General features: G+C 45.9%; 1 protein-coding gene across 2 annotated transcripts in view; it reads right to left on the bottom strand.

Moving 5' to 3' along the window:
- SRGAP1 (SLIT-ROBO Rho GTPase activating protein 1) overlaps positions 1-17,610 on the bottom strand; it is a 333,891-nt gene that overhangs the window by 66,649 nt on the left and 249,632 nt on the right. For both annotated transcript variants that reach the window (XM_038766001.1, XM_038766002.1), the window contains exons 7-8: positions 13,648-13,869; positions 4,025-4,126 (exon numbers count right to left, since the gene is read on the bottom strand). In XM_038766001.1, coding sequence (XP_038621929.1) covers positions 4,025-4,126; positions 13,648-13,869 — 324 coding nt within the window. The remainder of the gene's footprint in view (positions 1-4,024; positions 4,127-13,647; positions 13,870-17,610) is intronic.

Here is a 17,610-nt window from a genome sequence, read left to right as displayed (position 1 = left end):
TTCACAAAATCTGCCCTTGACTTTCCATTAAACTGTTACTCTTCTGATTCAAGCACCTCTCCTCTCCCTCCTTGACTAGCACATCAACCTCCTTACTGACCTCCCTGCCTCCTGCCTCTCCCCACTCCAGTCCATACTTTTCCTCTGTGTTTTTTTTGAGAATAACATTCAGTTCCATATCTCCCCACTCCTCAAAAAAGCCTCTAATGGTAGTCTATCCACCTCTAAGTTGAAGAGAAGCTCCTTACCTCTGGGTTTAAAGCATTCGATCAGTTCTCTCCCTCCTAACTTCCCTCGCCAATCTCCTACCGCAACCAATCTGCACACTCTGCTCCTTTAACCCCAACCTCTATCATGTCTCTCTTGCCACCGTTCCCTTGCCCATATCCTGCCTCTGGCCTGGAATTCCCTCCCTCTTCCTGTCTGACAATTCACCCCCCTCCCCACCTTCAAAGCCTTATTAAAAGCCCACCTCCCTCCAAGAGAACTTCCCTCCCCTGCACATGGACTATCTGGGTACCTTTCTTGACCATAAACTCATCCTTTAGACTTTAAGCTCATTGTGGGCAATGACTACATCTGTTACATTGTGCTCTCCCAACAGCTTAGTACAGCACTTTGCACACGGCAAGCGCTTAATAAATATGACTGACTGTCTTACCCAAGCCTCACAGCATTTATATCCTTATCCTTATACTCTTTTTTTTCCTCTGATCAGTTGTTTATTTTGATGTCTGTCTTCTCTGTGGCCTGTAAAGCTCCTTGGGGGCAAAGATCACGACTCCAACACTAATGAATTGTCCTTTCCCAAAGATTTAGTTCAGTGCTCTGCACTCAGTAAGCACTCAATAAATACGTTAATTGATTAGCTTTCATCTTTCTAAGGTTCACCTCTCTTTGAAAGGGTACAATTTATGTCTATCCTTGAGAGCTTGTCTTTACTTCAATGGGATGCTCTCAGGCACCTCAGACAGGGCCCTACATGTTGTAGAAATCATTCTCATGATAGTCACAGTATTTATTGAGCACCCACTGGGTGTGAAACACTGTACTGAGCACCTCGATGGTACAAAATGGAACTGCCTGGCATAGTGGATAGAGCACAGGCCTGGGAGTCAGAAGGTCATGGGTTCTAATGGCGATTCCGCCACTTGTCTGCTGTGTGGCCTTGGGCAAGTCATTTAACTTCTCTGTGCCTGTTACCTCATCTGTAAAATGGGGACTAAAACTGTGAGCCCCATGTGGGACAGGGACTGTGTCCAACCTGATTTGCTTGTATCTTCCCCAATGCTTAGTACAGTGCCTGGCCCATAGTAAGTCTTTAACAAATACCATATTATTTTCCCTGCCCACAAGGAGTTTGCACTTTTATGGGGAAGACTGACATAAAAACATTTACAAATGCAAATATTAATATTTACAAGCATACTCTGTTCATGCACACGCACAACAGGCAAATGTCCAATAGGTAAGGAATGAATAATGCGGTTTCAGAAAGAAGACACTTGATTGTACTCTCCATGTGATTGGTTTATGTTCATATTTCACTCTTACAGGATACAACGAGAACAGGGTCTTCGCCACATGTCTCTATTTGTTGCTGAAGTGTACTTTCCAAGTCCTTACTACAGTGCTTTGCACACGGTAAGCACTCAATAAATACGATTGAATGAATGAATGAATTCATGTTCCCAAATGGATTCTTTTCAGTAGACGTACACTCAGGTCTCTGATAACTTGGGGGGTTATGTTCACAATGAATTCTGCATTATGAAAAAGTCACTCTATAGTCTTCCTTTCCCTGGTTCCCTCTCCCTTCTGCATCATATACCTGCTTGGGTATGTGACCTTTGGGCATCTGATATTCGTCCCACCCTCAACCCCACAGCATGAGAGACAATGTGGCCTAGCGGAGAGAGCACAGGCCTGGAAGTCAGTTCTCTGATGCCACTTGTCTGCTCGGTGACCTTGGGCAAGTCACTTTCCTTCTCTGGGCCTCAGTTCACTCATCTGTCAAAGATTAATACTGTGAGTCCCATGTGGGGCATGGACTGTGACCAACCTCATTACCTTGTGTCTACCCAAGTGCTTAGTACAGTGCCTGGCACATAGCAAGTGCTTAACGAATACCACTAACAAACAACTACTTTATGTACACATCTACAGATTATAGATTATTTATTTATACTAATGCCTCCCCCACTAGGCTGTAAGCTCACTGTAGGCAGGGAACGTGTCTATCTACTTAGAAGTAGTGTGGTTTAGTAGAAAGAGCCCGGACTTGGGAGCCAGAGGACGTGGGTTCTAATCTTGACTCCGCCACTTGTCTGCTGTGTGACCTTGGACAAGCCACTTAACTTCTCTGGGCCTCAGTTACCTCATCTGTAAAATGAAGATTAAAAGTGTTGAGCCCCACACGGGACAACCTGACGACCTTGTATCTACCCTAGCGCTTAGAACAGTGCTTGACACATAGTAAGCACTTAACAAATACCATTATTATTATTACTCTGTTGTATTATTCTCTCAAGTGCTTAGTAAAGTACTCTGCACCCTGTATGCGCTCAATAAACACAGCAGCTGATGATGGTGTTGGTGCCTTGCTCCCTGCCACACATAGGGATGCAGTGGTTTCTCCCGACACTGAGTCCCGCTCTATCCAGGGTGGTCGGAAGAAGATTTTCCATTTTCCCACCAGTGTTCTATTGCAAACATGCGGCAGATAAGCAGTGGGACCTAGTGGCTAGAGTCTGGGCCTAGAAATCAGAAAGACCTGGGTTCTAATCCAGGGAAGCAGCATGGGGTAGTAGACAGAGCATGGGCCTGGGAGCCAGAAGGTCACGGGTTCTAATCCCGGATCCACCACTTGTCTGCTGTGTGACCTTAGGCAAGTCACTTCACTTCTCTGGGCCTCAGTTACCTCATCTGGAAAATGGGGAATAAGACTGTGAGCCCTGTGTGGGATGGGGACTCTGTCCAACCCGACTGCTTGAATCCACCCCAGCGCTTAGTACAGTGCCTGGCACATTGTAAGTGCCTAACAAACACAACAATAATATAATAATAATAATAATTCATCCATTCATTCATTCAATCATATTTATTGAGCGCTTACTGTGTGCAGAGCACTGTACTAGGCGCTTGGGAAGTACAAGTCGGCAACATATAGAGACGGTCCCTACCCAGCAACGGGCTCACATACAATCCTGGCTCTGCCACTTGTCTACTATATGACCTTGGGCAAGTCACTTCACTTCTCTGTGCCTCAGTTACCTCATCTGTAAAATGGGTTGAAGACTGTGTCCCACCTGATTTGCTTGTTATCCACCCCAGCACCTAGTACAGTGCCTGGCACACAGTAAGTGCTTAATAAATACCACAATAGGCGAGGCAAGAATTCACACCTCCCTCATCCCAGACAGAAACATATCCCCAGACACTCTACATAGAGAGAAGCAGCATGGCCCAGTGGAAAGCATACAAACCTGCGAGGCAGAAGTCCTGGGTTCTAATCCGGGATAAGTCACTCACCAGTTGTGTGATCCAGGACACATCACTTCACTTCTCTGTGCCTTGGTTTCCTCCTCTGTAAAATGGGGATGAAATACCCATTCTCCCTCCCACTCAGCCCAACGTCCCCACATGGGACAGGGACTGTGTCCCATCTGCTTATACTGTATCCCACTGCTTAGTACCGTGCTTGTAATAATAGTAATAACTTTGGTATTTGTTAAGTGCTTATTATATACCAGGCACTGTACTAAGCACTGGGGTGGATACAAACAAATGGGCTTGGACACAGTCCCTGTCCCAGGTGGGGCTCACAGTCTTCATCCCCATTTTGCAGATGAGGTAACTGAGGGCCAGAGAAGTGACTTGCCCAGAGTCACAGAGCAGACAGGTGGAAGAGCTTGGATTAGAACCCATAATCTTCGGCCTGCGCTCCATTCACTATCCCACGCTGCTTCCCATCTCCCCCGCCACGGCGCCTCCCCGGGGCCGTGAAGCAGCGTGTGGCTCTCACCTCCTCGTTCTCAATTTTGAGCGTGGCCAGTCGTGACTGCAGCTGCTGCGACCTGAGCATCAGGTCTCCCTGGACGGGCTGCTGGGCGCTCACCTGGCATACCTGGAGGGGAATCAAAAAACATCTGTCACGGTGGACGTATGCTATAGTATGCCAAATCCAATAATAATAATAATAATAATAATAATAATAATAATAATAATAATAATAATGATAGCATTTGTTTGGTGCTTACTATGTGCCAGGTACTGTTCTAAGCGCTGGGGTGGCTACAAGCAAATTGGGTTGGACACAATCCCTGTCCCACGTGGGGTTCACAGTCTTCATCCACTGTTCATAGATGAGGGAACTGAAGCACAGAGAAGTGACTTGCCTAGGGTCACACAGCAGACAAGTGGCAAAGCTGGGATAATAATAATAATATTGGTATTTGTTAAGCACTTACTATGTGCAAAGCACTGTTCTAAGCACTGGGGGGAACACAAGGAGATGAGGTTGTCCCATGTGGGGCTCACAGTCTTAATTCCCATTTTACAGATGAGGGAACTGAGGCACAGAGAAGTGAAGTGACTTGCCCAAGGTCACACAGCAGACATGTGGGGGAGGTGGGATGAGAACCCAGGTTCTTCTGGGTTCTGTCCACTGGCCCTGTCCACTTGGTTATGCTGTGTTTCAATATTAATAATAATAATAGTATTTGTTAAGCTCTTACTATATGTCCTTTTTATTTTTGTTCTCTTCTTTCCCCTCCCCTGGTCGATTTATGTTGCTTCCCCTCTTTTTTTTTTCTTTAAATCAAATCACCTTAGACTGTGAGCCTGTTGTTGGGTAGGGACCATCTCTATATGTTGCCAACCTGTACTTCCCAAGCGCTTAGTACAGTGCTCTGCACACAGTAAGCACTAAATAAATGCGATTAAATGAATGAATGAATGAATGAATGTCAAGCACTTTTCTAAGCACTGGGGTAAATACGAGCTAATCAGCTGCAGGCTCATTCATTCATTCAATCACATTTACTGAGCACTTACTGTGTGGAGAGCACTGTACTAAGCACTTGGGAGAGTACAGTATAACAATAAACAGACCAGTTCCCTGCCCACAGTGAGTTTATAGTCCAGAGGGGGAGACCTGGGTTCTAATCCCACCTCTGACACTTATCTACTGGGTGACCTTGGGCAAGTTACTTGAGAAGCAGCATGGTGTAGAGGACAGAGCACAGGCCTGGGAGCGGCTCCGCCACTTGTCTGCTGTGTGACTTTGGGCAAATCACTTAACTTCTCTGTGCCTCAGTTACCTCATCTGTAAAATCAGAAATGAGACTGTGAGCCCCATCTGGGACAGGGAATATGTCCACCCTAATTTGCCTGTATCCACCCCAGTGCTTAGTACAGTGTCTGGAACATAGTAAGTGCTTAACAAATACCATAATAATAATAATGATGGTATTTGTTAAGCGCTTACTATGTGCAAAGCACTGTTCTAAGTGCTACGGAGGTTACAAGGTGATCAGGTTGTCCCAACGGGGGCTCATAGTTTTAATCCCCATTTTACAGATGAGGTAACAGGCACAGAGAAGTTAAGTGACTTGCCCAAGGTCACACAGCAGACATGTGGTGGAGCCGGGATTTGAACCCATGACTTCTGACTCCAAAGCCCATGCTCTTTCCACTGAGCCATGCTGCTTCATTATTATTATTATTATTATTATTATTATTATTATTATTATTATTATTATTATTATTATGACTTAGCACCCTCAGCTGCAAAATGGGGATTCAGTACCTGTTCTCTGACTTAGACTCAGAGCCCTTTGAGGGACCTGATCCTCTTCTATCTAATCCAGCACTTTAGTACAGTGCTTGGTATGCAGTAAGCACTTAACAAACATCACAATTATTATTAAACATCCGCTGCTCCTCATCTGATCCCTTAATCAATCGTATTTATCGAGCCTTTACAGGGCACAAAACACAGCACTAAGTGCTTGGGAAAGTGTGCTATACCAGCGTTGGTAGACAAGTTCCCTGCCCACAACAAACTTAGAGTCTTGAGTGGGGAGACGACAGACATTAACAGAAATTAAGAAATGAAGAATATGAACGTAAGTGCTGCGGGGCTGAGGGAGGCATGAAAAAAGGGGGCAAATCCAAGTGATCCCTTGTTTCTTTCCCCTTCAACACTCAACCTGCTAAGTTTGTGGAAAATCTCCCTCTGGCATTGCAGAGGCAAAAATCACCCAAGAGTCTGACCCCAGTCCAGTTTTGAGGAAAACCTGGAAAATGCTCTAAGGGATGATCAATGACTGATATCAGTTCTTTTAATCATTGTAATTTATTTATTTCAATTAAGGTCCATCTCTTCTTCTAGATTGTGTGCTTGTGGGCAGGGAATACGCCTGTTTATTGTGTTTTGTAGGCTTAAGCGCTTAGTACAGTGCTCTGCACACAGTAAGCACTCAATAAATACGATTGATTGATTGATTGGTACAGTGTTCTGCACACAATAAGTGCTCAATAAATATGACTGACTGACAGGCATCAATCAAGCCAAAACTGTACTGACTATGGTACAGGATCCGAGGAGGATGAATATTCGTTCATCAAGCATATTTATTGAGTGTTTACTGTGTGTAAAGCACTGTACTTAGCGCTTGGGAGAGTACCATACAACAATAAACAGACACATTCCCTGCTCACAGCAAGCACAACTGAACCCACTCGGTTTTCAAGGGTTTCAGTTCATTCATTCAATCGTATTTATTGAGCGCTTACTGTGTACAGAGCACTGTACTAAGTGCTTGGGAAGTACAAGTCGGTAACATATAGGGACGGTCCCTATGCAACAACGGGCTTACAGTCTAGAAGGGGGAGACAGACAACGAAACAAAACATGTAGAAGGTGTCAAAACGATCAGAATAAATAGAATTATAGCTATATGCACATCATTAATAAAATAGAGTAGTAAATATGTACAAGTAAATTAAAGGGAGTAATAAATATGTACAAATATATACAAGGGCTATGGGGAGGGGAAGGAGGTAGGGCAGGGGGGCGATGGGGAGGGGAGGAGGAGAGGAAAAAGGGGGCTTAGTCAGTTCAAACATGTCCATTGGTTAATTCATTCAGTAGTATTTACTGAGCAGTTTCCGTGTGCGAAGCACTGAACTAAGTGCTCGGGAGAGCACAAAACAATGATAAACAAGAGAAGCAACGTGGCTCAGTGGAAAGGGCACGGGATTTGGAGTCAGAGGTCATGGGTTCAAATTCCGGCTCCGCCACTTGTCAGCTGTGTGACTTTGGGCAATTCACTTCACTTCTCTGGGCCTCAGTTACCTCATCTGTAAAATGGGGATGAAGACTGTGAGCCCCCTGTGGGATGGCCTGATCATCTTGTAACCTCCCCAGCACTTAGAACAGTGTTTTGCACATAGTAAGCACTTAATAAATTCCATTATTATTATTATTATTATTATTATTATTATTATAATAAACAGACAAAATCCCTGCCTACAGTGAGTGTACAGTCTTTAAGTCCCCCAAGTGCGCACTGAGGTGGGTGAGGATTCTTAATTGAAAGTCTCTGAGAGGAAGGAGGAGGGAAAGGCACAGGCATATACTCTGCATCTACCGGAGCTTGGGTTGTAGCTTCTGCCGCAGCCTGATACTCTTAAAGACAACAGCCAGAGCAGCAGTCTACTGACCCAATTTCAAAAGCAGAGCAAAAGTCTTGGGCTTCTCAACCCAGCAGGCTGTCAATTTTCCTGGAGCCTCAGTGCATCCTCTGGTTGAAAGTTAAGTACACTGGGAAGCCCATTAACTCTTTAATAATAATTGCGTATTGTTAAGCACTTACCATGTGCCAGCCACTGTACTAAGCACTGGGGTGGAGACAAGCAAATTGGGTTGGACATAGTCCCTTTCCCATGCAGGGCTTATGGTCTCAATCCCCATTCTACAGATGAGGTAACTGAAAGCCAGAGGTGTGAAGTGACTTGCCCAAGGTCACACAGCAGACAGGTGGTGGAGCCGGGATTAGAACCCATGACCTCCTGGCTCCCAGGCCCATGATCTAGCCACTACGCCATGCTGTTTTTAAGACCAGTGGGGGACCACAGTCCACTAACTTGTCCTACTGTAGTCTCTGAAGCGCTTAGTACAGTGCTCTGTGCACAGTAAGCGCTCAAAAAATACCACTGACTGATGGATTAATACGATTGATGATGATGATGATGATGGATTGATACTGGTAATGTGCTGCACATTACACTGGATGCTACTGATAGGAAATAATTCTGCTTTCCTTGAGACTCCTTCCTACCCAGGGAATATACTTAGGTGCTGGGAAAACTGGACTCATGATTGTTCTATGCCCTGTTAATTGGTGGGCCCTCGTGAAGCAAATTATATTTCAAAAGATGTCATCGTGTAAACCTGGCTCGTGTGCCATCTTGTTGTTTCATGTTGGCCATCTTGCTTCGAACATGACAGTTGTCTTCAAAAATGGGCTCCTCTCAGCCTGCTTTTCAAGGCCAGAGTGCTCACTGCTTTTAATCAAGTGATGCAGCCAATTGAAACCAAAGAAAAATAATTATAAATAATTTGGGGAGGTTCAGATTCCTCAGTCTTCTCATTTTAATTGTGCTTAATTTTACCCTGAAAATAACCCATTTGAATAAAACTACAGATAGTATAATTATCAGGTTTTTTCAACAGCCTTCCCGTTATGCTAAACAACTACCGAGGTTTTCTGTATTTCTGTATGAGGAGAGTTTTGAGCAGCTGGCTTATTGAGTTGTACAAAATGCACTTTGACAAACGTGTTCTTCAGACTTCTGTTAAGATTGCATTTGCTCTCCACCAAGAGAAGCGTAAACAACAATAGCTCATAATTCATCTTAATTAGAGCCTTTGAAGAAATCGATTGAAATTTAGGGCCATAGCAACGAGGCTATACAATCTTGGTAACATTTTCCTCGAGTTCACTTCTGCTTTCCCATTTGGGGATGCCTACATTTGTTTGAAAAAGTTACGTTTTTTTTTTTCTTCCCCTTGGTCTTACCACTGGAAGACCAATTTTATCTGTGAGGGTCCATGACAGCAGCTAAATTTTGTGCAATGTTCCAAATGTTGGGCCAGGGCCAAGGGTTAAGTTTTGCCTCTTCTTGAGAAATCTTGGAACACGGTGACCTTATTATTATTATTATGGTATTTGTTAAGCAATTACTATGAGCCAGTTGCTGTTCTAAGATCTGGGGCGAATACAACGTATCCATGTCCCACATGTGGCTCATAGTCTTAAAACCCTGTTACAGATGAGGGAACTGAGGCCCAGAGAAGTAAAGAGACTTGTCCCAAGGTCACACAGCAAGCGAGTGACAGAGCCAGAATGAGAACCCAGGTGGGTGGGTGAGTTCATGTTTCAGGATGGGGCTAAGCAGAATTTCATGGCAACTCCAGGGTACCTGTTCTGTGCCTCCCCCTCCCTCCGCTATCGCACAAAACCAAACTTTCATGGCCTTAAAGTAAGAGGAAATCAGAACTCAGTTCATCAGCGAAACTGTCTCACTGTACCTCCATCTCGTCTGTCTCACCACCGGCTCCTCGCCCGTATCATCATCATCAATCATATTTATTGAGCACTTACTATGTGCAGAGCACTGTACTAAGCGCTTGGGAAGTACAAATTGGCAACATATAGAGACAGTCCCAACAGTGGGCTCACAGTCTAAAAGGGGGAGACAGAGCACAAAACTAAACATACTAACAAAATAAAATAAATAGAATAGATATGTACAAGTAAAATAAATAAATAAATAAATAGAGTAATAAATATGTACAAACATATATACATATATACAGGTGCTGTGGGGAAGGGAAGGAGGTAGGATGGGGGGGATGGAGGGGGGACGAAGGGGAGAGGAAGGAAGGGGCTCAGTCTGGGAAGGAGTCCTGGAGGAGGGCAGAGGGAGGGCATTCCAGGCCCGGGGGATGACGTGGGCCGGGGGTCCTACCTCTGGCCTGGAATGCCCGCCCTCCTCATATCTGACAGATGATTACTTTCCACCCCTACAAAGCCTTACTGAAGGCACATCTCCTCCAAGAGGCCTGCCCCGACTAAGCTCTCCTATCCTCCTCTCCTATTCCCTTCTGTGTTGCTCTGGCTTGCTCTCTTTTTTCATCCTCCATCATAGCCCCACAGCATTTAGGTCCATATTTAATAATACCGATGGCATTTGTTAAGTGTTTACTATGTGCAAAGCACTGTTCTAAGTGCTGGGGAGGATACAAGGTGATCGGGTTGTCCCTAGTGGGGCTCACAGTCTTAATCCCCATTTTACAGATGAGGTAACTGAGGCACAGAGAAGTGAAGTGACTTGCCCAAAGTCACACAGCTGACAAGTGGCAGAGCCGGGATTTGAACCCACGACCAATAAATATTTGTTATTTATTTATTTATTTATATTAATGTCTGTCTCCCCCTATAGACTGTAAATCACTTTGGTCTGTTTATTGTGAGATGATGAGGATGATGATCTCGCCCCCGCCAGCTCTTCCGTACATTCAACTCCCTTCTCAGGCTCCCGGTTCCTCCCCCTCCTCCTTCCCTCACCCCCAACGATCCGGCCTCCTACTTCATTAACAAAATTAAATCCATCAGGTCCGACCTCCCCAAAGTCTCTTCCCCCCTTTCTCCAACCCCCCGGCTCTCAACACTCTCTGCTACTCTCCCATCCTTCCCAGCGGTATCCTCAGAGGAACTCTCCTCCCTCCTCTCAAGTGCTACTCCGGCCACCTGTGCTTCTGACCCCATTCCCTCTCATCTTATGAAATCTCTCGCTCCATCCCTTCTCCCCTCCTTAACTTCCATCTTCAACCACTCACTCTCCACTGGTTCCTTCCCCTCTGCCTTCAAACATGCCCATGTCTCTCCCATCCTAAAAGAACCCTCTCTTGACCCCACCTCACCTTCTAGTTATCGTCCCATATCCCTCCTACCATTCCTTTCCAAACTCCTTGAACGAGTTGTCTACACACGCTGCCTAGAATTCCTCAACAACAACTCTCTCCTCGACCCCCTCCAGTCTGGCTTCCGTCCCCTTCATTCCACGGAAACTGCCCTCTCAAAGGTCACCAATGACCTCCTGCTTGCCAAATCCAACGGCTCATACTCTGTCCTAATCCTCCTCGACCTCTCAGCTGCCTTTGACACTGTGGACCACCCCCTTCTCCTCAACACGCTATCTGACCTTGGCTTCGCAGACTCCGTCCTCTCCTGGTTCTCCTCTTATCTCTCCGGTCGTTCTTTCTCAGTCTCTTTTGCAGGCTCCTCCTCCCCCTCCCATCCTCTCACTGTGGGGGTTCCCCAAGGTTCAGTGCTTGGTCCCCTTCTGTTCTCAATCTACACTCACTCCCTTGGTGACCTCATTCGCTCCCACGGCTTCAACTATCATCTCTACGCTGATGACACCCAGATCTACATCTCTGCCCCTGCTCTCTCCCCCTCTCTCCAGGCTCGCATCTCCTCCTGCCTTCAGGACATCTCCATCTGGATGTCTGCCCGCCACCTAAAGCTCAACATGTCGAAGACTGAACTCCTTGTCTTCCCTCACAAACCTTGTCCTCTCCCTGAATTTCCCATCTCTGTTGATGGCACTACCATCCTTCCTGTCTCACAAGCCCGCAACCTTGGTGTCATCCTCGACTCCGCTCTCTCATTCACCCCTCACATCCAAGCCGTCACCAAAACCTGCCGGTTTCAGCTCTGCAACATTGCCAAGATCTGCCCTTTCCTCTCCATCCAAACCGCTACCCTGCTCATTCAAGCTCTCATCCTATCCCGTCTGGACTACTGCACCAGCCTTCTCTCTGATCTCCCATCCTCATGTCTCTCTCCACTTCAATCCATACTTCATGCTGCTGCCCGGATTATCTTTGTCCAGAAACGCTCTGGGCATATTACTCCCCTCCTCAAAAACCTCCAATGGCTACCAATCAATCTGCGCATCAGGCAGAAACTCCTCACCCTGGGCTTCAAGGCTCTCCATCACCTCGCCCCCTCCTACCTCACCTCCCTTCTCTCCTTCTACTGCCCAGCCCGCACCCTCCGCTCCTCCACCGCTAATCTCCTCACTGTACCTCGTTCTCGCCTGTCCCGCCATCGACGCCCGGCCCACGTCATCCCCCGGGCCTGGAATGCCCTCCCTCTGCCCATCCGCCAAGTTAGTTCTCTTCCGCCCTTCAAGGCCCTGCTGAGAGCTCACCTCCTCCAGGAGGCCTTCCCAGACTGAGCCCCTTCATTCCTCTCCCCCTCTCCATCCCCCCATCTTACCTCCTTCCCTTCCCCACAGCACCTGTATATATGTATATATGGTTGTACATATTTATTACTCTATTTATTTATTTATTTATTTATTTATTTATTTTACTTGTACATTTCTATCCTATTTATTTTATTTTGTTGGTATGTTTGGTTCTGTTCTCTGCCTCCCCCTTTTAGACTGTGAGCCCACTGTTGGGTAGGGACTGTCTCTATGTGTTGCCAATTTGTACTTCCCAAGCGCTTAGTACAGTGCTCTGCACATAGTAAGCGCTCAATAAATACGATTGATTGATTGATTGATTGATGATGGCATTTATTAAGCGCTTACTATGTGCAAAGCACTGTTCTAAGCGCTGGGAGGTTACAAGGTGATTAGATTGTCCCACGGGGGGCTCACAGTATTAATCCCCATTTTACAGATGAGGTAACTGAGGCACAGAGAAGTTAAGTGACTTGCTCAAGTCACACAGATGACAATTGGCGGAACTGGGATTTGAACCCATGACCTCTGACTCCATAGCTCATGCTCTTACCACTGAGCCATGCTGCTTGTCTCCCGACTGTTTACTACAGTGCCCTGCACACAGTAAATGCTCAATAAATATGACTGAATGAATTGAATGAATGAATGATCAAGGGAAGAAACAGAAATACAGGCTTCGAAATACAGTGCAGGCTTGGGAGTCAGAAGGATCTAGGTTCTAATCCTGGCTCTGTCACATGTCTGCTATGTGACCTGGGGCAAGTCATTTCACTTCTCTGGGCCTCAGTGACCTCATCTGTAAAATGGTGATTCAGAGCGTGAGCCCATGTGGGACAGGGACTGTGTCCAACCTGATTGATCTGTATGATGATGATGGTATTTGTTAAGTGCTTACTATGGGCCAAGCACTGTTCTAAGCAACACATAGTAAGCACTTAACAGATACCATAATCATCAATTTATTTCTTTCTATGAATGTTTGTCTCCCCACCTCATACATGTTTTGTTTTGTTGTCCGCCTCCCCCTTCTAGACTGTGAGCCTGTTGTTGGGTAGGGATCGTCTCTATATGTTGCCGACTTGTACTTCCCAAGCGCTTAGTACAGTGCTCTGCACACCGTAAGCACTCAATAAATACGACTGAATGAATGTAAACTCGTTGTGGGTAGGGAACGTGTCTGTTTATTGTTGTATTGCCCTCTCCCAAGAGCTTAGAACAGTGCTCAGCACACAGTAAGTGCTCAATAAATATGACAGAATGAACTGGACGAGCGAATGAACACAGGAAGACGAAACTACAGGCGTTGAAATTACTGACCTCATCGCCCATGTGGGACTGGAACTCAAATTTCATTGGGGGGCAGAAGGCGGCGGGGAACATCTCCATGAATCTTTGCTTGTCACTCCGGGGCTCTAAGTTGTCGACGGCATTCTCGATGATGTCCAGGCCCTCGTGCCTTGAGGTCTCCAGGTTGTACTCAGCTGAGAGGTATGTTCTCAGTGCTCGATTCAGGCTGGCATGGTATCCGAGATCGCAACACTTTACGAAGAAGCACAGAGAAAAGAGCTCTGTCAAAACTGAAAGGGAACTGGAGAGTGCAGATAATAATACATAATAATAATTATGGTACTAGTTAAGCTCTTACTCTGTGCCAAGCACTGCTCTAAAGTGTTGGAGTAGATCTGAGTCAATAGGGTTGGACAGTCCCAGTCCTACAAAGGGCTCACAGTCTTAATCCCTATTTTACAGGTGAGGGAACTGAGGCACAGAGAAATGCAGTGACTCACCCAAGGTCACACGGCAGGCAAGCAGAGGAGCCGGAATTAGAACCCAGATCCTTTTGACTCCCAGGCCCAGGCTCTATCCAAGAGAAGCAGCGTGGCTTAGTGGAAAGAGTACGGGCTTGGGTTCTAATCCCGGCTCTGCCACTTGTCAGCTGTGTGACTTTGGGCGAGTCACTTCATTTCTCCTCTGTAAAATGGGGATTAAGACTGTGAGCTCCACATGGGACAACCTTGTATCTACTCCAGTGCTTAGAACAGTGCTTGGCACGTAGTAAGTGCTTAACAAATACCATTATTATTATTATTATATCCACTAGGCCATGCTGCTTCTAAGCAAGCATGGGGGAGGTTTTGATCCACAACAGCATCTGGACTGTCAAGGTCAGAGCAGGTGACCCATTGTCCAGGAGATAAGGACCGGGTAGAGATGTCCTGAAGAGAGGAGGAAATGCAAGACTGCAGAGAAGGAGAGAGATCAGGACTGGAGATGGAGATAGATGTGGGAATCATCGGTATAGAGATGGTAGCCAAAGCTATGGGAGTGAATGAGTTCTCCCAGGGAATGGGTGTAGATGGAGATTCGAAGGGGACCAAGAACTGAGCCTTGAGGGACCCCCACTGTCAGAGGGTGGGAGGCAGAGGAGCCCATGAAAGAGATTGAGAAGGAGCGGCCAGAGAGATAGGAGGAGAACCAGGAGAGGACAGTGTCAGCGAAACCGAGGTTAGATAATGTTTCCAAAAGAAGGGGGTGGTTTGCAGTGTTGAAGGCTGCCGAGAGGTCAAGGAGCTTACATGCCTGCTGGACTGTAAGCATGCTGTGGGCAGGGAATGTGTCTGTACCTCACTGTGCCTTGTTTCTGTCTGACCCACCGTCGACCACTGGCCCATGTCCTACCCCTGGCCTGGAAGGTCCTCCCTCCTCACATCCGTCAATCACACTTCCCCCTTTCCCTCCTCACATCCACCAAACTAGCTCTCTTCCCCTCTTCAAAGCCCTACTGAAGGCTCACCTCCTCCAGGAGGCCTTCCCAGACTAAGCACCCCCTTTCCTCAGATCTCCCTCATTGTCCCAACTCACTCCATTTGCTCTACAACCCCCTCCCCGCTCCACAGCATTTGTGTATATATGTACTTATCTAGAATTCAACTTATTTATATTAATGCCTACTGACTTGTTTTGATGTGTATATATATCTATAATTCTATTTATATTTATGTCTGTTTACTTGTTTTGATGTCTGTCTCCCCCATTCTAGACTGTGAGCCCACTGTGGGCAGGGAATGTCTCTCTTTGTGGCTGAATTGTACTTTTCAAGTGCTTAGTAAGCGCTCAATAAATACGATTGAATGGATGAATGATTCCATGAATGAATGAATGAATGAATGAATGAATGTCTGTCACCACCCCACTAATAATAATAATAATAATAATGGCATTTATTAAGCGCTTACTATGTGCAAAGCACTGTTCTAAGCACTGGAGAGGTTACAAAGTGATCTGGTTGTCCCATGGGGGGCTCACAGTCTTAATCCCCATTTTACAGATGAGGGAACTGAGGCCTAGAGAAGTTAAGTGACTTGCCCAAAGTCACACAGCTGACAATTGGCGGAGCCCGGATTTGAACCCATGACCTCTGACTCCAAAGCCCGCGCTCTTTCCACTGAGCCACGCTGCTTCTCATAGACTGAAAACTCAGTGTGGGCAAGGGATGTCACTGTTTACTGTTGCATTGTACTTTCCCAAGTGCTTAGTACAGTGCTCTGCACACAGTAAGTACTCAATAAATATGACTGACTGATTGACCTCTCAACTGCACTTGAGGCCCACTACCTGTCAAGCAGAGAGGAGGAGCAGCAGGGCTACTAGTGAAGAGAGCTCGGGCCTGGGAGTCACAGGACCTGGGTTCTAATCCTGGTTCTGCCCCTTGTCTGCCATGGGATCTTGAGCAAGTCACTTTACTTCTCTGGGCCTCAGTTGCCTCATCTGAAAAATGGGGATTAAAGCTGTGATCCCCATGTGGGACATGGATTGTGTTCAACCTCCTTAGCTTGAATGTACCCCAGGGCTTAGTACAGGGCCTGGCATGTTGTAAGCGCTTAACAAATATGATTTAAAAAACCCAAAACAACAACAACAACAGCTTTCTCTCCATGCCAGGAATATGCAACAGATCTTTTTAAAAACCAAACAATAAAGAAATAATTCTTAGGGTTACTACCATCTTTGAATCATCTCCAGCTTGAGAGTAAAATGGCAGTGGGGAAAGAATGAAAAGAAAGGGGCTTTGTAGATTTATTTCAATAAATGTGACTTGAAAATGTGATTTGCTGCCTTGGATAGAGAGACAGAGACAGAGACAGAGAGAGAGATATGAAAACACACACAGGCACAGCAAAGTGATAGCAAGGGAACAGACCACAGTCAGCTGCTTTATTTTATAAGTACTAATTCCAGGGGAAATTGTTGGAAAATTAAAATGGGAAGGAAAGAAATAGCAGGATGAAATGCCTGATCTTAGAGCAAAGCTTGTGTCTGGCCTAGATTTAAAGACAGACAATCGCAGCCTCTCCCCTCCCTCTCTCCGGAGCAAAACGCAAAACAAAACAAACCCAACCAAGAACAACCAAGAACAGTATTTTTTGCATTTGCAAAAATAGTGTTGCTCTGAATCAGTTTTGTGGGGAAGAAGGAAAATCAATTAAAAGTGCATCATACTGTCCAGACCGCCATTTTCCATTCATCATCATCAATCGTATTTATTGAGCGCTTACTGTGTGCAGAGCACTGTACTAAGCGCTTGGGAAGTACAAGTTGGCAACATATAGAGACAGTCCCTACCCAACAGTGGGCTCACAGTCTTTCATCGTTATCATCATTGCTGGTATTTATTGAGCGCATATTACGTGCAGAGCACTGTACTAAGCGCTTGGGAAAGTGCAATTCAACAGAGTTAGCATAGTCCCTGCTCATAATGAGCTTATGGAGAGACAGACATTAATATAAATAAGCAATTTATAATGTATAATTTAAAGATATGTACATAATAGCTGTGGGGTTGAAGGTGAGGAGAAGATCAGACACCCAAAGGTCAAAGATCCAAGTGCATAGAAGACGCAGAAGAGAGAGGGAGCCGGGGAAAAGAGGGATTAATCAGGGAAGGCCTCTTGGAGGAGATGTGACCATAATAATGCTTGGCACATAGTAAGTGCTTAACAAATACCATCATTGTTATTATTATTATTAATAATGCTTTGAAGGTCAGGAGAGGGGTGGTCTGGAGGCTATGGAGAGGGAGGAAATTCCAGGCTAAGGGGAGGATGAGGGATAGGGGTTGGCGGCGAGAGAGACGAGAAAAGCTCTTTTCCAGAAAAACATCTTGGCCCTGGGCCTCAACTCAAGGGAGGCATCATGGCCCTTGACTCCTCCCTCTCCTTCAACCCCCACATTCAGCCTGTCGCCAAATCCTCTTGGTTTTTCCTCATAATAATAATGATA

Source organism: Tachyglossus aculeatus, chromosome 2, assembly GCF_015852505.1.
Source record: "Tachyglossus aculeatus isolate mTacAcu1 chromosome 2, mTacAcu1.pri, whole genome shotgun sequence".
Taxonomy (NCBI): Eukaryota; Metazoa; Chordata; class Mammalia; order Monotremata; family Tachyglossidae; genus Tachyglossus; species Tachyglossus aculeatus.
The sequence above is the reverse complement of the archived record's forward strand: the minus strand, read 5'-3'. Positions and strand labels throughout refer to the sequence as shown.